This window comes from Labrus mixtus, chromosome 21, assembly GCF_963584025.1.
Source record: "Labrus mixtus chromosome 21, fLabMix1.1, whole genome shotgun sequence".
Lineage (NCBI taxonomy): Eukaryota > Metazoa > Chordata > Actinopteri > Labriformes > Labridae > Labrus > Labrus mixtus.
The window spans coordinates 4,170,258-4,186,022 of NC_083632.1; the positions used below are offsets into that span (position 1 = coordinate 4,170,258).

General features: G+C 42.3%; 1 protein-coding gene across 1 annotated transcript; it reads right to left on the reverse strand.

The window, feature by feature from the left end:
- Positions 1-706: 706 nt before the first annotated feature.
- On the reverse strand, positions 707-15,607 carry plekhm1 (pleckstrin homology domain containing, family M (with RUN domain) member 1). The gene is made up of 10 exons (XM_061027616.1): positions 15,512-15,607; positions 13,783-14,024; positions 12,935-13,609; positions 11,244-11,721; positions 8,416-8,554; positions 5,658-6,629; positions 5,245-5,390; positions 4,617-4,810; positions 4,314-4,535; positions 707-2,656 (listed from the first exon to the last, which is right to left on the reverse strand). Exons 1-10 carry the CDS (start codon positions 15,563-15,565, stop codon positions 2,548-2,550), a joined length of 3,231 nt encoding a protein of 1,076 aa, XP_060883599.1. The 5' UTR covers positions 15,566-15,607; the 3' UTR covers positions 707-2,547.
- Between the last annotated feature and the right edge of the window lie 158 nt (positions 15,608-15,765).

Sequence of the window (15,765 nt, forward strand, 5' to 3'; positions counted from 1 at the left end):
AATAATACAGTTTTAAATAATACAACTTGGTCATCCTACATTTAGGCCATCCTGACAATTTTTTAAAACCTAAATACTGAGCGTCTCTTATCAACACACACAAAAAAGAAACACATTTTATTTATTGTTGCTTCTTTCAAAATGTGAATCTCCTCGTGTAAAAAAAAATGGAATGAATCTTTTTTGAGGGACATTAAAGTTTGTGGCGAGGTCACTGAACTTAGCTTTTAGGTCAGTAATGTCGGGCTGGGTGTAGCTCTACCAGGTCCTGCCATGGACTGTATAAAATAGTATTTACATGTCGATGGGACCTGCACAAAGTCAGGACGGTGACCTCAAAAGTAACTCGTAAGCAAACGCTTTTATAATAAGCTCCAAAAGCTGATCAGAGCCGGGCAGAGGAGAGGCTAAAGCGATAAAGCTACTGATCTAAAACGTGTGTGACGATATTATTTAATGATATCTGTGGAGGCACATTAGTTTGACATTTTAGGGTCTCAGCCATTTCTGTGGGCTGCCCTGCATAAAAGGTGAAAAGTATCCTATTAAAATAGTTTAACTTGAGTAAATGATATCAAACATTTTAGTTTTACATAGCCTTTTCTTTGTCAATTGTTATTGTGCTGTTTCAGGTTTGTTTTTTAATAAGCTAACCTTAAAAATGATCTATAATGCTTCAGTGAATAAAACAAAAGTACTCAGAGGATAACACACAGATATTTATTTTCATTTGTACAACTTACATTATGAACGAGATGACAATAAAAAATAAAGACACCATGATAACAGTACTGTGATATTCTCACTTGAAAGTGACTTTATCTGCATACATCAAGACGACCTTGATAAGTAAACCTTCGCTGTCTTTATTTCTCTTTAACTTCTGCACATTTTAAAAGTTGTATTTGTATCGTGATTGTGTGTTTGATGCTACAACAGAGAGGAGAATAGAGCACAAATGAATGTGGAAAATTTCAGCAAAGGAGGAGTCTTTTTTTTTTTTTTGAAGTTGAGGGGTTATTTCATGTGCTCGTGGTATTTCAACTGCATTAAACGTTGAAATATCCGTTTAACAGTCGGAGCTAAAAGTGCAAACATGCAAAATGTTTTTCAGGATCAATGTCACATCCAGTTAAATCCTCAGGAATCTAAATTTGGAAATGTGTCGGCCACATGTTTATGTTTAATCTTGTCAGTAAATAACACAGCTTTGTTTAAAACTTCATTCTGATTGGTTAACAGAATCATACGCTCAGTTATAATCGAATAACAACCTGTTGCTATCAACTCAGCTCTGTTACATTTTAAAGTAGAGGTGAAACAATTATTTTCAATTCATACGATATAATTTATTTCTTAATTAAGTAGCTGTGAGCAGATCATTAAAGTTAAATAACGGCCTGCTCACTGTACATCAGTGGTTCTCAACTCGTCTGACCCCAGGACCCGCCTCCAACTCCTCCAGAAACGACCCAAACTTCTGATATTTTCCGACCAATCAGATTTATTTCATGCAAATAAATCGGGCTCTCAGTGAAGCAAGAAACTGAACACAACAAACGTGCTTCACGTCACACATTTGCGACCCTCTGGAAATGCCTCCACGACCCACTTCTGGGTCCTGACCCACCAGTTGAGAAACCACTGCTGGACATAATCCTAGTCTTACAATCTAAAACATTCCTTAAGCACGCCTCAGAACCCTTTGGATAAAAAAGTTTTACTTTCAATCACACATCATTTAAAGCTCTTTTCTAAGCTTTTCAAATCTGAGTTGAAATACAAAGAATAAAACATCCCAAAAAAGTCTTCTAAGCAACTTCTGTTAACCCAAATATAAATCAGTATCTAATGCTATAGTGTAACTCCCTCTTATGGTTATGGCAAAGGTTATATGTATAAAAAAAAAACAGTCTATGTGACCCTGAATTAAAGACACACAAAGTGAAACATCGTGTAAAGCTTAAATTAAGTAGAAGGCACAATCAAAATGTGTTTATTAGAACATTCCCCGTGCTGCGTCCTCCCATGTTTTGCACTTCGTTTCCTGTGTTATGCTTCACTATTTGTGCATCTGAGACAAAATGCTGGAGTGTGCTGCCGAGCATTTCTGGTAAACATGATTCTTCTGACACCGACACAATCAGAAAATTAAAAAAGAAATAAAAAAAGATGTGAAAAACAAAAATGTGCCGGATAAGATTCTTGGCAAGGAACTGTTGCCGTTGTCCAGTCCTTTGTTTGATGTCGTGGCTGAGTGAGAAATCAGAGAGGTATTAAAGTCACTGTTCAGTAACAGCTGGCTGCGTTAAGTCAGCATCCCGAGGCTTAATGTGCCTCTGCATTAGTGCGCGAGACTCGAGCTACTGTAGCACTGTGGCTCCTACGTTTTCCTCTCCGGTTAGCAGGCTGATCACTCATAATTGCACTTGAGGTAAAAGCTAGTTTTTTGTTTTAATTTCCAGTCACTCCGCTCTCAGCAGTGTTCTGTCGTGCTGAAAAAGAGGGGGGGGGCAGGGAGTCAGTAAGCTCCTCCGCTGGCTGCGCTCAGTCCTGAAGATCTCTCTCCAGGTATTTCTTCATCCGCTGACAGCGAGGACACGGGTCGTCGGGAGCCTTGCAGGCCAGGTGAAACACGGCCTTACAGTCCTTACACCTGGGTCGCAAACAAGAGGAAGGTATTTAAAAAACAATGCAATTCTCCTCGATATTTCATTTCATATTTGATTTATTTGCTCATTTCAGTGTTTGGTTTCAACACCATAAGACACAACAAAAAATATTTTCTCATAATACTGAAACACTGTTCATGAGCAAACAGGAGCAGGAAGAAGAAAACTTATAATACCTGCCACAATTTAGCTTTCATATAAAGTGAAAAGCTAAATTGTTCAGCTTTTCTTTGACTTATTAATGACTGATTATACATCACACAATAAAACGAATGTAAGATCAAAATATGAATGACAGTCCTTAGGCAAATATTTTTCATGAAGACTGTCTGAAATCAGAGGATTTAGTCTCCGGCTTTGAAAAGTGAGGTCAACATTGAAGTGCATTAAACATGTATTCCTCCTGTTGGGGGCTAGGGGGCCACTCCTCTGATCTGAAGAAACCTAAGGGAGATTTATCCTACTTTTACCTACTTAGTTTATAGACTTTTGAGTTTCCATTAACACAGCATTTTGATATTTAAGATCTAATTCTTTTTTTTTTTCTCGTTCACAGGAAACACTTTTATTTTCTTCATTTGTTTTTATCTTGTTTACATTAATTTATTAGTTTCATCTGAAGAGTTCACGGCTTGACTCTGACCTGTGCGCGTGCGTGAGTTTTTTTTTTTTTTTTTTTACTGTGATAAGGTGAACAAGTACAAAACAAAGATGTGCACATAGACATGACAATTAAAGCAACGGCAAATAAAAAAAAAACAGGCAAAACAGAAATAAACAAAACAAAGAAACAAAGAAAAGAAAAAAAAGATATGTGTCAACATTAATGGAAAGAAGAAAATTGTACATATATTTATATATATAAAAATAATAAAATAAAATGTTTGGTGTTAATGTGGCCATCATAAAAATTTAAGATCTAATTCCAAGAAGAAGAGACGAATCAGGTTATGTTTTTTACACAGTGACAGTCAACAGGATAGAGTCAAATTTGGTGACTTTAAAGTCCCAAATAACTTAAGATAAAAACTGTCAAAACGCCAAACGAGACCCTTCAAACCAGTCGTACACAAAGCAAAGGAAAGGTCGAAATCTAAATGTGTATAGCTTTTTTGTTTTAGAAATAAAGACAATTGTGTATTATAACAAATAAACTTTAAACTTGTGAGCTGAACAAACCCTTTAAAAAGCAAAGAAAGAAGCCGTGTGGTATAAAGTCAAACCGTTTCTTTGCCTCAGTATACTGGAAACAACGTCGAGCCTTCCTAATAGAGCAGCAGAACTGAAATATATTCCACACACACGTTAGCTTGTAGTCTCTGGGGGATTATTTTTGTCATGACTATAAAATTAGCCGAGAGAATCAGGAAACAGTGTGACCAAAAGGCATGATGGAAAAATATGACAAAGAAGTGGAAGAAGGAAGCAGCTTTTCCACAAGTCAACAGAATAAAGACATATAATAAAAATCAATGAATGGAGACAGGTGTGATTAACGCCCTTTGTTTCCTGCAAAATCTAACCTTTTCCAAAAACTGTCGGCTTTCTGGTGGATTCGTTACTTGAAAGAATTAAGACTTGGGGGATGACGTAATGACGTGAGGCGAGGGGGGGGGCGGGGAAATGAACAGCATAACATACCTGGTGGTGATTTCAAACTGGAAGGGGAAGATGATGTCATCGGCGTGGCATGTCTGACAGATGAAGCCTCGCTGCGTGCACAGGTCGCAGTGGAACACGTGGTTGGAGGCGTGCTGCAGCAGTGTGAGCAGGTAGTTTTCATATTGGTCCTCAGCTATCTGCCGTAAGTCCATGACGCTGTACAGGTGGCTCGACTCCAACATGTACGACCGCTGTTCCATTCTGCAAGAGAACAAATAAATAACAGATGTATTCATGTTGGAGAAGAATGTCAGAAAATATCAAATGCACACGCACACGCACCTGGCTTGGAGTTTCTTGCAGGCTCCGCTGCGGCAGGTGAACAGGTAGTCTCCGAGCAGACGCAGCCTCTGTCGCAGGTTGTGAGCCTGAGCCATGGGTTCGGCGTGAAGCATCAGATCGGGGTTCAGCTGCTCCACGTTCAGCAGAGGCTCGTGCTCCACCTGAGCCAGCAGCCGCAGCGCCTTCTTAGACACCTGGACAGACGCACAGGGATCACACTCATGGGGGTTCAGAGTATACTGAAGGTGGGGACGATGAGCCAATCTTAAACTCATAAGACTATGAACAGGCCTTAAGATTGTCAGCCTGGCAATGGGACAGCAAGCTTCTCTTCACAAGAATATTTTATTTTTTTTATTAACATCTAGAGCCTACATTACCCACAATGCACCACAACACCTCACCGTTTGTTCAGAGAATTTGGAGTGTTATGCTAGTAACACTCAGCCTTCAGCAGAGATGAAGAGGCTAATGAGGTCTGGTCCCAACTAATTGACACAGACTCAAATGACATCACTTGAGTCCCCGCCCCCCCCCTTCAGACATGCAACACAAGCACTGATACAACATCTGATAACCACGGTTTAAGTCAGTTCCTATCAACCTGTCAGTTTTGTGCCACACCTACCTCTCGCTGTGTGAGGTCCCAGTTGTGCACCATGCGCGAAGGGATGATGGTGGTGTCTCCATGGTGACAGGAGTCACAGTAGTACTGGCCTGAGAACTCGCATAGCCTCGCTCTGCTTCGGCTCGGGCCAATCTGCCTGGGACACCCTGTGCAGGACACGCAGTAGATAAACCTCTGAGACCTCAAATAAACAAGCTCATATGAAGAGCTCACACACTCACGATCAGACCTGAAGATCATTTAAAGATTAAAAATGGTGTGATCTGTTTCCACCAGCTGGACGGATATTATCTTCACAGTGAGGAAAGGAGTGTATTTTGAGGAAATAGGAAATAGGTGGATGGGTTTAAATAAACATCTGGTGTGCTTTCATGCCATTAACTGATTGAAAACAGACAAGTTTGACAGCTCACCTGCACACCTGAAGCCCTGAGCATCCAGACCCTTCTCTGACGGCACGGCGCACAGATGAACCAGAAACGCTCCGTCTTCTTTCAGTCTGTGCTGCACCAGTCTGTGCAGGTTTCCGTTCACCTCCGGTTGCCCTACGGCTGGTACCCCGGAGACCCCGTCCTCCCCGCACTCTAGGTACGCGTCCAGAGCTCCACGGATCAAAACTCTCCAGGAGCGAGCCTCCTCCGGGCTTTCCGCCCTGAGTTTGAGCGTCTCCTTGACGGTCAGGAGTTTGAAGAAGGCCGGTCCTCCCATGGAGACGTCTGGCACCACGTCCCGGATTTCCTCGATCGAGTTGTTTAGCCGCAGGAGCTTCCTCCCCTCCCGTACCTGAAAGCCTTTCAGAGCCTCCAAGGAGAGGGAGAAGACCAGAGGTGCCCACGTTCGAGCCTCGGGATCTGTGGAGAAGTACAAAACGGCTTCTTTGATGGCATCTGTTTCCAAATCAGCAGTCCGAGTCCAGTCGAAGTCCTGCCGAGGAGGAGGAGCCTCCTGCACACCGTTTGACCTCACGTCAGAGGACGATAAACCTCGCTCAGGGCTGGAGAGGGCGGAGGACGGGGATGACACATCCACACCGTTCTCCGGCTGCAGCACCTCCCACGTCTCGTCAACACGAGACGCGGGCCGACATTTGTTGACAGCCTCCACTATCCGCTCCACCCAGTCCTCTGCCCCATCTCGGTTTGCGGCCCGGAGGTACAGGTGCTTCCCTGGAAAGACCAGCTCGAAGCGGCCCTCGGGCGAGGTGATGCGGGCGTCCTCGCACCTGAGCAGGGAGCAGTTGTCGTAGCACGCCCGCTCCTCTGCGTTGAGGTACATGCGGAACTCAAACGGCGACAGCTCGCAGTAGTAGTCTCGCCAAATCCCCACAGCGCCTCGACGCTCCAGATGACCGAGCTTCAGCAAGCCTCGAAACGGGTTGGGGATCCCTGACAGACGCAGACAGAGAAATGTGTTACTGCAAGTTACAATTTCTGGTTTGTCTTCTAATGTGGGAACTGGATTACTCATAACTGCTTTAACAACAACAACAATAAACAAATCAAACAGGATTTTTTTTTGTTTTTTTTTAAAGGATAATAGCATAATGGATTGCTCCCTCCTTCCCTCTCCCCCACTGGACTGTGTTCACATTAGTAACATCGCTCCAACATCGAGTACACTTCTAAGTACACAGTCTGATACAGCGGGGTGCATCCTGCTAAGTGTGGAAGTTTTTGTTATTTCTGAGACAACAACTATGACCATCTTCCTACTTCCACATCTACCGTGCAGCCCAGAGAACAAAATGTGCCCGCGTCATTTGTCCACTTCCTTGTTTGAGCACGGTTGCATTCACATCTCCCGCGGACCAAACTCGTATATTACACATGAATCATGCCCCGATTCCACATCGTCAAGCGGACTAGGGAACGGTATCAGAGTACGGTAGACTTGTTCAAACCGGACTTAAGGGTCAAGTGTACTCGGATCCCTAATGTGAAACCACCCCAAGGGACCACAAACATTTACCCCCCTGTGTAATCCGTCTTTCTTTTCTTTTGTCATTCTCCTTTACAGTAAATGTATTTAATGTCATATGAATTCAAGCATCTAACCTTCCTTATGATCATTCTGTCGGGTTTTTATTTGTTGTGTATGTTTGTCATAAAACAATAAAAGTGAAGTATGTACAGTGTAAAAATAATCTTATTGCAAATTTTCAAAATGTAAACCTTCCTCCACATGTTTAGCCCTTACTTGACATCAGAGCATTAACAGCTCCTGTACATGTTCATTATACAAATCATGTTTGGAAAATCAAACGGTTTAAGATTACATCACTCTCTGACTATCTTTTATCTGTTGTGATGCAATGCTTTATATTTCAGAGACAATCATTCTGCCTAATGAGGAATAACCTGTTAGCGTAATGAATTCCCCTTCAGGTAGTTTTCAGTCAGGTATCTGTTGACCTCATGGACCGAGATAATTCTGGAGTTGTCCTTGGCACACTGGCCCTGTCCGACAGTTTGACAACAAATGCTTCACATTTCAGGCATTTCCCTGTTATGATGCAGCGTCACTGAACTTTCTAATTACTCCTGCTCAACTCTCCCTGGAGGTGACGTCTTGTAAGACAGAGTAATCTTTATGACATGTCAATAAAGATGATGTAACAACAGCTGGGTGTTTCCTATCGGAAAGCTGGAAATCACTTGCTGTAATGTCACGGTCTGGGCGTGGTTAAAGCTGAGAGATTTCAATTCCAAAATTTCCAGTCCTGCAGGAAATTTCAGTCCTATATGAACAGCAGCTAATTAACCAGTCAATCAGAAATATGTGGATTTGATTGGAAACATTACACATTTCCTGTTTTGTTTGTTTGTCCAAAAGGCAAAAACGCAAAGATATTCAGTTCATGATAATATACTGTATGATAAATATATATGATATGATAAATATATATGATTTGCAATAGGGCTGCATGATTAATAACATCTCAGAACAAGCTGCACTAACGTCAGTGTGTCCCAAACATAGACGAGGTGTAGCTTAAAATTTTCCGAGGGAGACCCCAAGATGCAGTTTTTACTTAAAAGTTGAAAAATAAGAATCTTGTGAGAGAATCGTGATCTCACTTCTCAGGGGAGAAAAGTCGTGATTCACATTTTAGCAGGAATCGTGCAGCCCTAATATGCAAGACTTTTCATTCCACTCGGGGAGAGAGAATACCTATCTGTCTGCGATGGACGACACTGGGAGCCGACTGAGAGACCTTCGGCTCAGCGGGAGGAGGCACCTCCTCGTCCTCCGACTCCTCCTCCAGATGGGGCTTGTAGATGTCGTCCTCGGAGATCCAGCAGCGGGAATGCTGCAAAGTAAAGTGGAGGTTTTTTTATTTTATTTTTATTTTTTAACTCTTTGCCACCTAAAAAGTGAGAAAAAAATCTTGGCTGATTCAATGAGAAGAACAGTCTCTCTTTTAAAGCTCTTTAACTTTTTTTGTGTTCATTAGAGATAAATCACCGGTAGTGACATGAAAATATATATGGTCATACTAATAACTGATTAATTAATTACTTATTACAGATACAAATGTGCACTTTTACAGTGTAAAAAACACTGAAAATGTGTGCTCAAACAGGCCGTTTGGAGATTTTCCCTTCATGACATCACAAAGGGCAGTAGCCCCTCCCCCAGGTGGGTGACACTCCCACAGCTAGGTGTTTGTTCTGCCCTGAGTCTGCCTTCTCACCGTAAACAACAGGGCATGGATCAAGTCACCCAAACCCTTCCAGAGAGGGGGGCGTGGTCAGACACAGCTCATTTACATATTTAAAGGTACAGACACAGAAACAGCCTGTTCTGAGCAGGGCTGAAATAGAGGGGTTTATAGACATGATCAAATACAGGATCAGAGTGGATTTAGAACAAGAAACTTCACAGACATGTTTTGAGGAGCTCTGAGACTTATTTAAAATTTTTGGACAGGAGAGAATATGATCTTTAAGTCAATCAACATCTGTCTAACATCCAGCATGTAGTGAAGTGAACACCACGGTGCTGCTGAGTGTTAGTAATGTCAAAGTTGAAGTCTGCTTCTCATGTGACTTTTGGGTTAGTAATGTGAGCACTGTGACAAACAACAATGTCTGATCTCTCTCTGTTAAGGGGTCAGGCTGGCCAAAAGTTCTAATATGTCACTATATTGACGCTCATGTGGCAACAACAGAACAAACAGTTTATATCCTGAATTTGTCCTGGATGTTTAAGGGTTCATGAAACTCACTTTCTGTCATTAATTCAATTATTTCCAAACGTTCCTGTCTTTCATTTTTCAATCTACAGACACAAGAACATCTTGTACACACAACACAAAACCCGTAGTTTTTCAGTACATACTTAAAAAAAATTATTTATGGCGCACACAGTTCTACTGTTTACTTTGCTTTCAATTTAAATCTGTTGCTGTTGCTCTTTGTTGTTCAATAAGCAAAAAAATAATTGTGCATTTGATTTGATTTTGGAAGTTGGAAATTCTGAGTTGCCATTCGGATATTTCATCAGGAACGCCACCTAAAGTCAGAACTCCAACATGGAAACTTAGAGAACCTTTTAGTAGCCCAAGCTTACATCCAACATGGCTGCTACGTGTAGCAACAGTAAAGTATAAGCTGTACATTAAAGTGTTTATCAGCAACCTAGTCTTGTTTTTGCGTAATTAAATCGTTTACACGGATGGTATCGTCCAAGTTCTATCTGAGGACATGTTGTCATGTGACCTTCACGTGCAAACTACAACGTAGTGTGTTGTTATCGGCTCAACACAGCTATTTAGCTAACAAACCAAAGCTTCTCCTGGAGGGGTTCATGTTGCTTGTCTGACTTGTTTGTTTATACTTGAACGCGGTCAACTCAGATGTGACGTCAGTCCCAGCTCCGACTTCCGATGTAAACAGAAAACAGCATAAATCAAATTTGTTCACGCCTACTAGGAAATAAAACCCTGGTTTGATTCCAGGGTTTTATTTCCTAGTAAAAATGATCTGCTTTAGTGGGAAAGAATGAGGCAATAGCCCACAATTTTCCATACGTTACTGTACTAAATACCCCGTGTTAATTTTACAGTGTCCCAGTTTTAGAAGTCAGATTGACAATTTGTCATTTTTCTTGGTGGAAAAAGTCAAATAATGAATCAGGACAAGGGTTATTCCTTACTTCCCAAATCTGTAAAACCTCAAACGCAATAAAAAAGCCTTTTTTTTTTACGACAGACCAGAGAGTGTTTGAGGGACAGACTTAAATTATACACTATGATGAAATTTCAAACATTCAACATTAAATGAGGCCGGGTGTAGGAGCCATAATGTGTCTTTTTTTTACCTCTGTTGATTATTTGTGATTATTAAAGAGGGTGAGTGGGTTTGAATATTTTCTGTTGACCCTCATCGTCATCATCATCTTTTAGACTTTTGTTTAGAATTTTATTTTTCACTCCTTTGTTTAACAAATCAACAAACTTATCTGGACTTTAAATTTTATTTTGATATGAGCGAGTCACAGGTACACGCCCACTTAGTCTCTGTGCAGCATTCTCCAATTTTAAGCCGCCACAATACCGGGTAATGCCGTACACTTTCTGATCTTTTTGACGTTTTATAAAAAACTGCTGGTTTTGCATGTGTTTGAATGGTCTAAAATATGACTACTATAACTTTGAAAAGGTGTGCTACTTGGCCAGATATCTGTCTAAAAAGATGTTTTAATCTCAAGGGGCTTCCAAGTAAAAAAGTATAAAAATATGTGATAGTCATTCTTAACTAAAGTATGGTGGTCATGAAGGTCAAAACAAACATTACATATCACACATTGGCATTAACCTTTGCTTTTTGTGTGAAATGTCATGCCATGTGAAAAGAATACCAAAGCGAGTGGCTGTGGTAGAAACCAAATCTTGTCAGGTTCCAGTTCCTGAAATGCTGCGTTTTCTTTATTATTGTTGTTGGGTTTTGACCTTCCCAGCTACCGTATAAGTGCTGTTTGTCTGTAGATGTACTTACTGATAAAGAGTCCGAGGATAACTTCCTGCTCAGGATGCTGGTAGATCGACGTGCGCCTTGATTAACTGAAGACTCAGAGGTCTTCTTCTCTGACGTCGCTGCTTCTTTCCCTTCCTGCTCAGGACTCGCCTCGGCTCTGGTCGCGTTAACTTCCTCTGCCGGCTCGCTGACTGTCGAGAGCACGTCTGTGTCCGAGTTGATCTCAGAAGATGTACAAATGCACGCTTCAAAAGAAGAGTTGCCATCGTTCTCATCAGACGATGGCAGTTCGGGGGATGTTTGTGGCTGCTCTGAATCAGACAGAGCAGAGTTTTGGCTTTGGTCTCCGGGTGGTGTAGTAGGAGCGGGGGCCTCGCTGTCAGAGCCGCTGAAAATGGCCGTCTCAGAGAAGTGATCTGGACCCGTGCTGGAGACAAACGAGTCTTCACGCATGGAGTCCTGACTGCACTGGCCACTCTCCCTGAACTCAGTCAGAGAACTGCAGAGAGAAGGATTTATTTTAAAGTTATTTCCTGAGCCATTCTTTTGCCTTTATTGAACAGGACAGCTGAAGAGAGACAGGAAATGTTGGGAGGAGAGAGTGGTGGATGACATGCAGCAAAGGGCATATATCAGATCCAAAACTAAAAGCCGATGCAACAAGGACTATCGTCTCTGTATGTTGGGCATGTGACATAACCTCTACGCTATCTGATGCCGACTTGCTATTGACAAGAAGTACCTCATACAACCCCAATTCAAAAATACTGAACAATCCCTTCAACCTAATCAAAATGTACAGTTTTAACCACAAGTTAGACAGAAAACAAAACTGCCTTGTGTGTGTATGATGAGCAAAAGGGTCGTGATTACTTGACAAAGGATGAGAAATTTGTAAATATTGGATATCAGCAGCCATATCCTTTTAATGCTGTACTTCAACAAACCCAAAGACACCACATAAAACCGCCTTTTTACGTTATGCGGCCGAAACGCTCTAAGCTCCACAGTCGATATGAAAATTGTATTCATCCTGCTCTACTGTTCCACTTGCTTCTTTAACATGCTCACTGTCAAAAACCGGGTCAAACTCACACGTGTCACAAACATAGCTGCCAAATTAATTGGTCTCCCCACACCCACACTGTCAGAGCTCAATCTCAAGGCCATCTCACGCACCGCACTTACAATAGCACTGGACAACACACACCCACTCAACTGCCACTTCCCCATTATGCCCTCTGGACGCAGGTACAGGTCCCTGTTGTGCAGGAGGGCTCGATATGGCAAAAGCCTGGTGCCTGCAGCCATAGCAGCCCTCAACAAAAGGCCAAAATAAAAACACCCCAGTCCCACTCTGTCTATATATCTGTATGCATGTTATCTTGTTGTGTTTGTCTATCTGTGATTATCTGTCGGCGTGCTGTCCATAACTGTACTGTGAAGTGGAAAAGGATTTCCCCTTGGGGACAATAAAGTAAAGTCTAATATGCCATTAGACTGTACATCACAACAATGTTATAATGATGTTCAGTGTATTTTAGCACAGCATTACAACGTTTCCAGAAGGGAAACATTTTCACCTGTTACTGTTAATGCCAGTTCAGCAGTGGACTGACTCCGCCCCACCATTACACCTCTGTGTGTTTAATATTAAAAATGAGGCATCATAAAAGACATTATAAAAAGGGCTAAAGATTTACTACACTTACTCTTTCTGTGTCCTCTTGCTGCTGCTGTGGTTGACAGTAATTGGCATTTCCAGGTCAGATGATGAACACTGCTCTCCTGTGGGGCTGCGGGGGTCCTGCCCCTGCAGGAGGCTATCAGAGCTCAAACTGGAGGAGAGCTGAGAGGAGCCTGTGGTGTCCAGGCTTAAATTAGATGAGTTTAACGTAGTCCTTCCCCCTTGTGATCCATTCGACCCCCTGCTTACCAGCAGCCCCGGACCTCTCTGCAGATCCAGAGCATCTGAAGAGCCTGACGACTGAGACACAGTATCCCATGAGTCTTTATACACAGACTTAGAGGTGGGAAGGTCTCCGCCGTTAATGGGCAGGTCAAGAGAGTCCGCCTGGGACAAGGGGACGAGTCCAGCCAGACCCAGAGGCGTGTTGGTCCATTCGTTTAGCACGGCTGATTTGTAAGAAAGGCTGAATGTGAGCGAAGCTAGACCCTGGAGGTAGCTGAGGAGAACCTCCCGTTCCTCTGCGTTCAGGAGCAAGGCACTGGGCTGGTAGTGGGCCCGCAGCTTGGAGTCCTCCCGGAACAGAGAGGCGAGGTAACACTCCAGCAGGCCGTCGTTCAGGGCGAGTCGCAGCCACGCTCGACAGCGACCCACGTCCGTGCCCACGAAGCTGAGTTTCTCCAGCTCTGTGATCACATCACTGCGGATTAAAAAGAGAAAGTTAGGAGGACGTTTTACTTCATGCTTTAAGAGACAAATATTTTCATCATTGATTCACTAATTAATGAAATCAGTGTTTTTTTTTTTTTTTGCATCAATGAATAAATGAATGCTTAAGCGGCAATCAAAGTAGCTGCAAATTCATTTCTTTACCGGTGGGTAACTGTCTTGAGAAGGCTCCAGAAGAAAGGCTGAGGGAGGGGTCCTCTGTCTCCTTTCTTGCTCCGGCCCCCAGCCTCCAAGCGGATGTACTTGGTCTTGATACCGTGGATGAAGATGGCCTCAAGGGCACAGCAGAGGAGGTTAGCGTCAGCATCCTCACTGGTGACCACGGTGTCTGACGTCACGTATCGCTTCTGCAGGGCCTTTAGAGACTGTGCCAACTTCTCTTTGATCTACGTGACAGCGAGAAATAATAATGTAAACATCAGCTTCCTTGTTTTTTTAATTTCAGGTTCTATCTGTAAAGGTGTGGTTATCGAGCAGGTTGGCTACTTCATTAATTTTCTTAAAGAGACGCGTCAGTTTTATTTGCAGTAAAGCACATAGGGCGCACGTTTTCTGCATTCCAGTCTACAGCGAGAGGAGGACTAAAAGAGTAGAGCGAGGTCACGGCCATGGTGGTATGAAAACACAGTCTTTAGATTACCTACGGTCACATGAAACTGTCAGCTGACATCTAAAGACAGAGAACATAAACCTTTAACGAGCAAGCCTTCATTATGCAACAGGTTGCTTAACAGTTTGAGAGGCCGTCGTCGGTCTGCTGGTTCTCCACTCTGAGCACTCAAGCAATCTTCTCTTTGCGTGCTTGACTTGGCAGTGTTTGTACAGGACAGCTAAAAAAAAAAAAAAAAAAAGCAGGACCTGTTCCTTGCCTGACTCTGAGTCACACACACTACTTCAGCTAGCCAGTGTACACGTTCTGCAAAGCCATGTTGTTATATATACTGTATTAAATCAGCCATGGGTACAGAATAGAATAAAAACTCCGCAATCATTCTGGAATCTAATACCCTCACTTAGTATTGATAAAATGATCTGTGACTGAATGACATCAGGGGAAAAAAGGAGATCTTTATTGTATGTGTTTGATTCATTATGCATTAATCAGAACGTGGTCCTCTGTGATATCAGGAGATTAGGAGCAAAAAATGTCCTTGTGCATGGAGGACGACGGTCTGTTGATATGCTAGAAACTCAATCTGTGAACGTTCACTGCAGCATCATGATCATCACCTACTTCACTATCGAATGCAATCGGATACAGTTAACTACAGAGACTGGCAGATTTATAACCAATCCAGAGGAAAACAGAAATTTGTTGTGTGAGTTAGGGGCGGATTCAGAACAACGTTTATTGTTTCTATGCCAACATGAGGGCTGTTCTCTTTGGAAATATGACCTTTAATTATGCAGGTATATTTGTAAAAATGAGTTGTGCTTCAGCAAAGCAACTCTTTGATTTATTTGCAAAACTTGAGGAGAACGATAAAGGACACGTTTTAACATGCAATTTTGTAATTCAATAACATGTTTGACCAATGCATCTATACTTTTGATGTCTTGTAAATCTATTAGGATGTGGCACACAACACATATATAACAAAGAGTCGTTATCACAAAGCATAAAGTTGGTCACCACGTTCCTGCTGAAAGTGGTGTCATCTTGAACCCTGCTGAGTACAGTTACAACAGAACATTTACAACATATCCTACTTAAATGTCACAAGCTGACTATGTCAATGGAGCCAACAAGGTCAGTCAAAAACCTTAAGCAGAGGTATCACATAACAGCAACACAGAAAAGGAAGGCAGAGCTGAGGTCTATGAGGTAACGGTAAGATGATTGCTGCATGAAGAGAAAGGCTTGTAGTCCTACCTGTTTGACATCTTTAGCCTCAGGTGGCGTTTCTGGCATCTGTGTGGCTAGCATGGCACCTCCTGGGAAGGTTTACTCCCACATGGCATGCTAAATAAAAAAACAATACAATCTCTGAAATATCAAAATGTTAAAGCAACTCTCATAACCACATTTACTGTCCCTTGCTTCCCTGTTTCAATGACTTTTGACTGCAATTCGTGCAAGCCCTGTGAGCCCTGACAAACACACAAAACATGTGATAAAAAGGAAAC

Bases quoted from the DNA above. Each gene is read 5' to 3' on its own strand.
- plekhm1 (XM_061027616.1), bottom strand. From the start codon at position 15,565: ATGCTAGCCACACAGATGCCAGAAACGCCACCTGAGGCTAAAGATGTC. The intron at 13,610-13,782 runs GTAAAGAAATGA...TTTAATCCGCAG, and splicing joins CTCAAGACAGTTACCCACCG to TGATGTGATCACAGAGCTGG. The intron at 11,722-12,934 runs GTAAGTGTAGTA...TTCTCTCTGCAG, and splicing joins AGCAAGAGGACACAGAAAGA to TTCTCTGACTGAGTTCAGGG.